We start from the raw sequence: 10,548 nt of genomic DNA on the forward strand, positions 1-10,548 counted from the left end.
CTCCCTGCACCTACCCCTCCCTGCACCTACCCTGCTGCATCCAGCAACCTGAGTAACCTAGAACCTCCCATCCTCCAGGCGGTTCCTTCCTTTCCCATCCAGCGGAGTGGCTCCAGTCCTCCCCCAGTTGGAGCCAGTGTTCCTCAGGAGGAATTCTCTATCTGGTACTAGTTTGCCTCCAGGGGTGTGGGCCATCCCTCAAAGAAGACCATGCCTCTGGCCCCTCCTGTTCCTGAACTTTTTACTGAGGTCTGCGAATACTGGGAAGGTGAGGAGGCAGTTACAATAAAAAAACAGGAAAAGTCTAAAAACTCTCAGCCATCACTGTGCATTTAAAGCCCTTATTCCTCCTCCCATCCCCAACCTCAGGGGCTTCTCACAGGCGGCCTCCCCCCTGAGACATGTCTGTGCCTTTTCTTGGGCCCACAGTTGGCCTCCCTGACCACACCCTCCCCTTTGCTACTCTTCTCTGCGTCTCCAAGGCCCCAACCACAGGCTACTTCTCTTGAAGCTGGTGAAGCTTAACTTGCACAGGCCCCTTCTGAGGCCTGTACCTTTTATATATATATATATATATATATATATATATATATATATATATATATATCCTATCTAATAAAAGAGTAATATGCACATTAACCATCACTCCGCTACACCCACAAGCCACGCCCACCAGCCAATCAGGAGCGAGTATGCAAATTAACCCAACCAAGATGGCTGTGGCCACAGAGCGAGCAGGAGGCTTGGGTTTCCCCGGCAATGGAGGAAGCCAAGGCTTTCCGCACACCCTGGCAGGCCCAGGCCTCCGCTCAAGGCTACAAAGTTTCAATTATAGAAGATAAATAAATCCCAACAAAAAATGGTGGCAGCCACGGAGCTGGAGAGAGCAGGAGGCTTGAGTTGGCCCCGGTGATGGAGGAAGCCAAGCTCCTGCAGCCCTGGCCTGCCTTGGCCTCCACGCAAGGCTACAAAGTTTCAATTATAGAAGATAAATAAATCCCAGATACCAGGGCCTCCACTGGGGTCGCTGGGGGGCATGGCCAGCCTGCAAACCACCACAGGCCCCTCGCCCAGGCCGCCCCACACCCCAAGGGAACCCCCACCCTGATCAGGGACACCCTTCAGGGCAAACCAGCCGGCCCCCAACTGTGCAGCAGGCCTCTAACCTATCTAATAAAAGAGTAATATGCAAATTGACCATCACTCCAACACACAAGATGGCTGCCCCCATGTGGTCAAAGATGGCTGTCCCCATGTAGACACAAGATGGCTGCCACAAGATGGCCAGCAGGGGAGGGCAGTTGGGAGGGACCAGGCCTGCAAGGGAGGGCAGTTGTGGGCAATCAGGCCAGCAGGGGAGGGCAGTTGGGAGGAACCAGGCCTGCAGGGGAGTGCAGTTGGGGAGGACCAGGCTTGCAGGGGAGGGCAGTTGGGGGGGACCAGGCCTGCAGGGGAGCAGTTAGGCATCAATCAGGCTGGCAGGGGAGTGGTTAAGGGGTGATCAGGCTGGCAGGCAGAAGCAGTTAGGAGCAATCAGGAAGGCAGGCAGGCAAGCAGTTGGGAGCCAGCAGTCCTGGATTGGAGAGGGATGTCCGACTGCCCATTTAGGCCCGATCCTACTGGGATCGGGCCTAAACGGGCAGTTGGACATCCCTCAAGGGGTTCCACATTGGAGAGGGTGCAGGCTGGGCTGAGGGACACCCCCCCCCCCGTGCACAAATTTCGTGCACCGGGCCTCTAGTGTGAATATATATATATATTCTTTTTCTTAAGGAGGGTCCCAAACTGTAAGCTTCAGATCCCACAAACTCAGGGATGTGTCTGCCTACAGTGACCCAACCCACCCCCCACCACACACACCTTTTCCTTTTGGGTGACACCTCCTAACCCATCCAGAACAATCTAGCTTGTCCTTCCAGGGTATGCCAGGGGTCATTATGAGTCTTATTCTAAAATTGGCATCAACTTTCCCCATCACCCCAGCCAAGGGCCTGGGAAGTTCTCTGCTGCTTTCCTGACTTCTCCACACAGTTTCCTTTTCAGGTAAACAGCCTCCCCACCCTTCTGGTTGCTCATAGCAAGAAATCCGGGGTCACTTTCTACCTCTCCCTCAGCCCACACTCACAGCCCGTCAGGCAGCCTCTGAAATCTGTCTCCAATCCCTCATTTCCCTCTGCCCACCGCCATCACCCTGGTCCAAGGCCACCATCATCCCTCACCTGGTTTCAGCAAAAGCTGCCTAAAGAGTCCCCTGTGCTGGTGTGCCCTCCTCACAGGGTCACTAAGTCCTGCTTAAGGCCTCCAGTGGCTCTTCACTCCACCAGGAAAGGGCCCAACACTGCTGCCTGGGAGCGCCGAGCGATCTGGCCCAGCCTACCTTGGGCTCCTCAGACTCCTCTGGGTCCCGCTCACTCCCTGTTCCATGCTGCCAGAAGACCCCTCCCTGAGAACCTTCCACTTCCTCAGCCTGCCTGCTCCTGCCCCCTCCTCTCCCCTGCATCTTTCTCATCCTTGAGGGTGGTAGTAAAGGGGCGGGGGGTGTCTCTTTATAAGATTCACATCCTCAGGAAGTCTTCCCAACACCTCAGATGGTCATGTGCCCTGGGTTACTCCTTAAGCTTTTGACCCTACTGCAGGTATGTAGTTGCTGGTGTAATTGTTTAATGTCTGTGCAGCAGCCGCTGTAAGCTCCTTGCAGGAGGAGACAGGCCTGGCTTGTCCTCCATTTATCCCCACAGCCCACCACAGTGACCCACAAGAACCTATTGGAGAGATGGATGGGTGGGTGGGTGGGTGGATGGATGGATGGATGGATGGATGGATGGATGGATGGATGGAAGGATGGATGGATGGGTGAGTGGGTGGGTGGGTGGGTGGATGGATGGATGGATGGATGGATGGATGGATGGAAGGGTGGGTGGATGGATGGATGGATGGATGGATGGGTGAGTGGATGGATGGGCAATCATAAGTAATGGAGCTCTTATCATCTTGGCCAAAATGACAGGCATGCAGAGGGGCCAGGACCTTAGTAACCTAAGTGTGTGGCAAGATGGTGTTTGGAAGTGTGTTTAGAACATCTGACAATTAGTCACCAATCCTGAACATTCTTTCTCCTCCCAGCACTGCCTCCCTCAGGGGTGAAAACATATAAAAAGGATATCTATTGGCAGAGCAAAAGAAATCCCTGAGACCCTTTGACTCAATTCACAAAGTGTTTACTGACCATGTGTAATTGTCCATGGATAAGTGTATATGTATGTATGCGTTCCCAAGTCAGTGTGTGCCCAAGACTGTGTGTACCCATGCCCATGTGTGCCCACATCTGTAGTGCTCATGTCAATGTATGCCCACATCTGCTCACACTCAGACAGCTGCTCCAAACGGGGCTTTCTTTGGTCCCCTCAACCCAGCCTCCGTCCCCAGCTTCTCCCTGGCATTGGGATGTGGCTGATGCTAAGATCTCATTGACCTTTACTGTTGGAGGAAGCCCAGGCCCACCCTGGGGCCTATGCACACTAATACCCAGCCAACCAGAGCCCTTGGGTGACCCCAGGGAAACTTAAGTGGAGGCTGATGAGGGGCAGGAATACCGTGGGCAGGGACAGAGCCAGTAGGGGACCTGGGTCTGAGTTCACTTAGGCTTCCACAGGCCAGATGGACAGGGCTAGGCCAGTGTCACTTCCAACTCGGGCCTCTCCTATGCCAGCAGAGCCCCCACCTCATCCCAGTGGTAGCTGGTCCGAGGACGGGTGGGTTCAGGGTTTCCTGGGGTAGGGAAAGAGCTCTCTCTGGAGTTCCATAGGCCAGGTTCCCATTCCTGCCCTGCCCTCCCCTCCCTGGCTGAATCGGTCAATGAGCCTCTCTGAGCACAGTGTCCTGAGGGCAGCACAGAGTGTGTTTTGCTCTTCATTTCTGTGTCAACAGAAGGGAGAGCAGTCACTCGTCACTGTTGCGAGAGTGGCCTGACTGTGCTCACTTGCATGGAGCTCCCCCGGGGACTGGGACACATACGAACGCTTCCCAAGTACAGGAGAGTCCAGAACCCCAGTGGGGCTTTGGGAAAAGCTTTTTCATTCATTCATTCATTCATTCAAAGGTTATTGTTGAGCATCTACCTCGTGCCAGCTGAGATATAGTTCTTGCCTTCATGGAGCTAGTCTTCTATTGGAGGAAATGGAAAAACAATGGACAACTGGAGAATAACAGCTATAAGTTGTGATAAATGATATGAAGGGATCAGAAAGAGATGAGACAGATAAAAACAAATTGGGAGTTTTCAGAGGCGAGTGGGGATGGGTGTCCGAGGCATGTGGAGAGCTGGGCAGCGTGTTCCAGGCATCGGAACTGCATGGCAAAGGCCCTGAGGCAGCGAAGAGCTTGATGGATTCTAGAAATGTAAAGAAGGCCAGGGATGCCAGAGCAGAGTGAGGAAGGCACGAGCAGGGCCAGGTGGAGGTGGGAGGTGTAGATCTGGGTCAGACAGGGGTCAGGTCAAGTGCAGCCAGAGCATGGGGAGCTAGGTTATGGTCTAGGTCAGTGGTCGGCAAACCGCGGCTCGCGAGCCACATGCGGCTTGTGAGCCACATGCGGCTCGAGAGCCGCGGTTTGCCGTTCTGTTGACTAATGAGCTTGCCGACCACTGTCATGTACTACCCTTTACCTCTTTGCACACAATATGCCACAATTGCCTAATCCTCACAGCTTCCAACTACACGGTAACATTTAGTCTAGTCCAGCGGTCGGCAAACTCATTAGTCAACAGATCGGCAAACCGCAGCTCGCGAGCCGCATGTGGCCCGTGAGCCGTGGTTTGCCAACCACTAGTCTAGGTCATCAGGGAAGCCAGTGTTTGGCAGGGAGCATTTTTATCTTAAGAAGATGACACTGCTGGTGTGTAGAAAATGGATTAGAGAGAAGGAAGAAATGAGAGCCCTGTTGCGAGGTTGCTGCCCTGGTTCAGGGGTAAAGGTCAAGGAGAAGGAGGGGAACACTGGTGCATGGAGGCTGCTGGGAAGTCAGCCAAGGGCGAGAGTCATGTGTGCATGGGGATCTGTCCCTGCCTGCCCCCAGCCTGTTGGCACGTGTTGGCCTTGGCCTGTGCAACCTGTGATCCGCTCGTGTATCCCTGTCCCCGCAGGGATCATGCTGGGCCGCATGGGTGAGAGCGGGGCCCCCCTGGTCAGCTTCTGCCAGTGCCTCAATGAGTGCGTCATGAAGATCGTGGCAGTGGCTGTGTGGTAAGCCTCACTGGGATGGGGGTGTCCTCTCCTACCTCACCCCTTCCACTCCTGTCCTGGGCAGACAGAGGAACCCCGTGGTCCCATCCTTTGTTCTCCTAGGAGTGAGCTGCCCAGGAGGCTGAGCCCTGGCCTGGGGCCTCCAGAGTCACACGTGCTCCCCTGCTCCCAGCCCTGACCAGGCCTAGTTCCAGCCCTGGGCCTGCCACTTCTGGCCCGGTCAGGCCTGCTGCAGGAGAGCCCAGCGCTGAGCCTGGCCTGCTCTCCTGGCCTAGTTTCCCCATCACATGGAGCTCATCAGCTGAGCTTTTGGAGGAAGGGAACTCTGGAAGTGAGAACCAGCTGCCACTCCTTGGATCAGAGTTCAGACCTTAGAAATGATTTAGATGGGGAAGTGCAGAGGCCTGTCCCAGCTCATGCACAGAGGTAGTGGCATTGCTGGGTTCAAACATGGGCCTGCAGAGGGCAGGCGTACTCCTCAGAGGCCTGGACAGGAAGGCAGGGGTGTGAGAGGTTGTGCAGGGCTGGGCTGGTTGAGGGTGGAGGTATCAATAATGCCATGTTCTGGGCACCTTGGCACTCAGTCTCATTCACCCTCAGGGGCCCTGGCAAGCTCAGGGGGAACAGGCCAGGCAGTGATGCAGTGCCAGGGCTGCCTGGGACCCTCACCTGCCTGGCACTGAGCTGGCTGCCCTGTCCCCACAACAGGTACTTCCCCTTCGGCATTGTGTTCCTCATTGCCGGCAAGATCCTGGAGATGGATGACCCCACAGCCATCGGAAAAAAGCTGGGCTTCTACGCCGTCACCGTGGTGTGCGGGCTGGTGGTCCACGGCCTCGTCATCCTGCCCCTGCTCTACTTCTTCATCACCAAGAAGAACCCCATCGTCTTCATCCGCGGTGTCCTTCAGGCCCTGCTCATCGCACTGGCCACCTCCTCCAGGTATCCCTGGGCGGCAGGCAGAGCAGGGTGCTGCTCAACTCTGCCCACCTGTTCAGCCATCATTTGTCCATGGCCATAGACTCAGAGAAGTGTCAGTAAGGCCTGCTCCCCACACTTGGGGGTAGCTATGGTAACAAGACCAATTTTTGAAATGTAATGCTTGGGGCCCCACCTGCCCAAATGGCAGAAAGCCTTTATCACCTCTTGAGGCCTTCCCCTCCCCCACTCAATCCACGTGGGGGTTGGCGTCCACACATAGCAGCCCTTGGCCACCTGCCCGACAAGAACCACAACCTTGGGCCCAGCAACAGGAAGTGGGGTCCCCAGGCAGTGACCTGTGGGATGGGAAGGGCTCTGCAGCCACACCAACCCAAGTATTGGCCCCAGCACTGCTACCAGGAACTCTAGTAACAGAACAGTAACAGTACTAGTAGCTACCATTGCTTGAGTACTTGTGATGAGGCAGACACTATTCTAAGCGCTTACTCGTTAAATCATCCTAATAGCTGAATCCAGGTATTCTCCCGTCCTGGGACAAGGAACCCAAGGCTAGTAGGAGGCTGGAATCTGAACCCAGCAAGTCCAGCCCAGAGCCCTGCTGTTAACCACTTCTACGCTTGGCATAGCAGTGTGACTTCGAGTCAGCCCCTCCTCCCTCTGGGCTTCAGTTTCTTCATCTGTAAAATGGACTCAAAACCTCTCCTTCGATGGAAGCTATGAGGATCAAAAGAGAGTGTGTGTGAAGCATGGTACCGGGCACATAGTAGGATTCTGCTGGTGGAAGTCCCTTCCTGACCTGTGTATGGGGGGGTCTCTGAGGCCCAGGGCCTGGGTAGGCCTGGCTCGGCTGCTGTCCCACACTCCCAAAGGGACCATTTTCAAGGCCCCTTCAGCCTGTTCTCCCTGCAATGGGCGGCTGCCTGGGCTGGAGCGAGCTTCCCGTCACTGGCAGGAGGCAACCCAGAGGCCCTGACCATCCTGGAGGAGGATGGAGGGCAGACACTGGCCCCTCTGCCTACAGCTCAGCCACACTGCCCATCACCTTCAAGTGCCTGCTGGAGAACAACCACATTGATCGGCGCATCGCCCGCTTTGTGCTGCCCGTGGGCGCCACCATCAACATGGACGGCACTGCGCTCTATGAGGCTGTGGCTGCCATCTTCATCGCCCAGGTCAACAACTATGAGCTGGACTTCGGCCAGATCATCACCATCAGGTGCCCCCAGTCCGGGGGGATTGGGGTGGAAGGGTGACTGCTGGGAGGGCCTGGAGGATGCTCAAGCTCCCAGATCTGATAGGGTCTCTGAGGCCCAGAGAAGGTGAGGGGCTCCTTTTAGGCCACACAGCACGTGGGCGCTGGGTGGGGCCATGATCTGATCTCTGTGACTGGTGGCACAGGCTTCCTCCCCAGTGCTGCCCTGCAGGGCGGGAGCTGAGACCCAGAGGAGGGCTTGCATTCTGGACACTCAGGGCAGAGGCAGGTAGAGGCCGGGGCAGGACACTGGAGGGGCTGCTGGTGCGGCTGGAGCCGAGGGAAGGGTGCTGAGGTGAGGGGCAGAGGCTGAGGGGAAGGCCTCACACGCCAGCCTGACCCTGGGGACCAGGCCCCCGAGGGAGGCTGGGCAGAGCTGCGCAGGTGGACAATCAGAATCTTTGGGCGGCTTCCTGGAAACCTTCCTGGCAACTGGCTCCAGGCACAGGGTTTCCCACAAATTCCTCAGGGGGTCCTGCTGAGGCCAGGGGAGGGGCCCATGGGGCTATAGGACCTCAAGCAGGAACATGTCCCCCCAAGAACTCCTTGATGTGGACTTCCTAACAACCTCTGCCCCATTTGGCTGGCCCCAGAAGCGATGGCATTCTGGCCTCCTCTTTGGAGCAAGGGTCCCCACAAGGCAGCCTGCCCCTCCTGCTTCTCTCTCCTCCTCCTCTCCCCACCCCTCTGCAGCATCACAGCCACCGCAGCCAGCATCGGGGCAGCAGGCATCCCCCAGGCCGGGCTCGTCACCATGGTCATCGTGCTCACCTCCGTGGGCCTGCCCACCGACGATATCACCCTCATTATTGCCATCGACTGGGCTCTGTGAGTGGGGTTCACCCCTCCACCCCCACCCCCCAGGCAGCAGGCTTTTGGGGTAGGCAGGGAAAGTGCCCTACTTTGGCACAGCTTCCTGGAAACCTACAGCGCCAATAGCTCTGGCCTAGCTGCATAATTTGTAGAGCCCAGTTTTCAAAAACGAAAATGTGGGGTCCCTTGTTTACAGGTTATAAGGGATTTCAAGAGGGTGAGAGCAAACCGTGAAACCAAACCTGGGCCCTTCTTAGCACAGGCCCTGACACGTCCGTGAAGCCCGCCCTGCATCAACCCTCTTCCACATCCCTGAGCGAGTGGTGGGCTTGAGAGGACGAGGAAAGCGCCTCGCTGTGGGCTCTGCCCTGGCAGCTGGTGCCCACAGGGGCTGCTGAGCTGGGCGCTGCCCTCTCCCGGCTCCCCTTACAAGTGCCCACCGCTCGCCACCCACCAGGGACCGCTTCCGCACCATGATTAACGTGCTGGGTGATGCGCTGGCCGCGGGGATCATGGCCCACGTCTGCCGGAAGGACTTTGCTCAGGACACGGACACCAAGGTGAGAGCAGTGCCTCCCCCAAGCCTGGCCACCCAAAGGCCCTGGAGGGTGGAGCCCAGGTGGGATGGGCACCAATCTTCCACTCACCAGCTGGGGAGCCATCAGCCAATCCCTGCAGCCTCCCTGCCTCAATTTCTCATCTGGTACCGGGGTGACTAACTCCTCTCACAGCTAGTTGTTGAGCACCCACCACGGCTGGCCCTGCTCTAGACACAGAAACAAAGGAAGCCAGTGCCCTGCCCTCAGGGAGCTGTGCCCTAGTGTGGGTGGCGCTGCCCACAGCAATGCGAAAGTTTGCACATCCGCAGGGGCTTCATGGTCTTAGGGCTCCTTCAGTGACCACGAGCAGCAGGCTGCCCACTCCACCAGGAGGATGCTGAGGCCCAGGCAGGGGCCCGGTTCCCTCACGAACCCTGTGGGTCAGGTCCCCTCCTCTACCACGACAGCCGCAGGCGGTGGCAGGGCAGCCGAGAGGGGCCCTGTGATCTGCCGAGGTCCCACAGCACATCCGTAGGAAAACCGACCGTGTGGTTTCCCGCCCTCGCTTGTTCAGTCCTCCCTGGTGTCTACCCTCAGCCCCTCCACCTGCTTCCAAGGCCTGTCTCCCCTCCTCAGAAACTGCCGCCCTGCGAGACCAAGCCGGTGAGCCTGCAGGAGATCATGGCGACCCAGCAGAACGGCTGTGTGAAAAGCGTGGCGGAGGCCTCCGAGCTGACCCTGGGCCCCACCTGTCCCCACCACGTCCCCATCCAGGTGGAGCAGGATGAGGAGCCGGCTGCCGCCGGCCTGGACCACTGCACCATAGAAATCAGCGAGCTCGAGACCAACGTCTGAGCCTGCAGAGCCGCAGGGGCCAGGGGAGGCCTCTAGGGGTGGAGCAAAGAGAAGGATTTCAACTTACTGCTCTCCTGAGCAGACAGGGGCCAGCCTCACACTCTTCGCACCCTGAGAGCTCGGAATTAGCTCCACTTGACCAAAAATGGAGTCTCGGAGGGAAACCCAGCTGGGGAGTGGTGGGCCGGCGTAGCCCAGCCCTGGCTGGGACTTTCCATCACGTTGGCCCGTGAGGACAGCAGGCAGGGGTGATGGTCCATCTCTTCTGGGTGACAGGGTTAAGGCTGAACACATTTATCCCAGGTCTCAGAGCCAGTCAGGGCTAGGACTCCAACGCAAGACTTTCAAGCCCTGGCCACGCCCTCCTGGGGGCAGGGGCACCCGCAGGCCCAGATGCCCTGTCTCAGAGCCCCGCAGCCACCACTGCTTTCACTTTATGAAGACATAACAGCAGTGCCCTGGGTCTGCCCCGGTGTCCCAGCCCAGGCCAGCCCTCCCCCAGCCCCATAACATGTGGCCTCAAACAGCCCTCCCCAAAGCAGGCCCAGCCCAGGACCACGGCCTGCTGCCTTCCATGTGCCACGGCCCGTCTCGTCTCACATCCCACCAGAATCTCTCACAAAGCTCATCGGAGGTGGAGACCGGGCCCTTGGAAACGCCTGGGCCAACCTCCCATGGACAGGGGCCATCCAGGACCCAGAAACGGGCTCACCGGGGATGCTCTGATCAAGCTGCCCAAGTGGCTCTGGAGTCAGGACTCCCCAAAGCCTGTGAGATAAAGTGGAGTTAGATTTTTATATTCTTTTCTGTGTCTGCAAACTCAGAGATAACTCCATAAAGGCATTTTGTTTTTCAAGTTCTGAGGGCTTAGCAACAACCATACTCTGGCCAGCATTTCTTCATTGAG

General features: G+C 57.3%; 1 protein-coding gene across 3 annotated transcripts in view; it reads left to right on the forward strand.

Annotated features, from left to right (window-relative positions):
- Positions 1–9,641, forward strand: part of SLC1A7 (solute carrier family 1 member 7) — a gene marked incomplete at both ends in the record, with an annotated part of 44,102 nt that extends 34,461 nt beyond the window's left edge. The window contains 6 exons of one of the 3 annotated variants that reach the window (XM_080655648.1): positions 5,141–5,240; positions 5,949–6,182; positions 7,204–7,398; positions 8,128–8,262; positions 8,705–8,807; positions 9,423–9,641. In XM_080655648.1, coding sequence (XP_080511774.1) covers positions 5,141–5,240; positions 5,949–6,182; positions 7,204–7,398; positions 8,128–8,262; positions 8,705–8,807; positions 9,423–9,641 — 986 coding nt within the window. Of the gene's footprint in view, positions 1–5,140; positions 5,241–5,948; positions 6,196–7,018; positions 7,399–8,127; positions 8,263–8,704; positions 8,808–9,403 lie in introns of all 3 variants that reach the window. The other 2 variants (XM_080655647.1, XM_080655649.1) reach the window with 2 other exon arrangements.
- Positions 9,642–10,548: the final 907 nt, after the last annotated feature.

The sequence above is a fragment of the Plecotus auritus genome (assembly GCF_963455305.1).
Source record: "Plecotus auritus genome assembly, chromosome: 2".
In the NCBI taxonomy this organism is placed as follows: Eukaryota; Metazoa; Chordata; class Mammalia; order Chiroptera; family Vespertilionidae; genus Plecotus; species Plecotus auritus.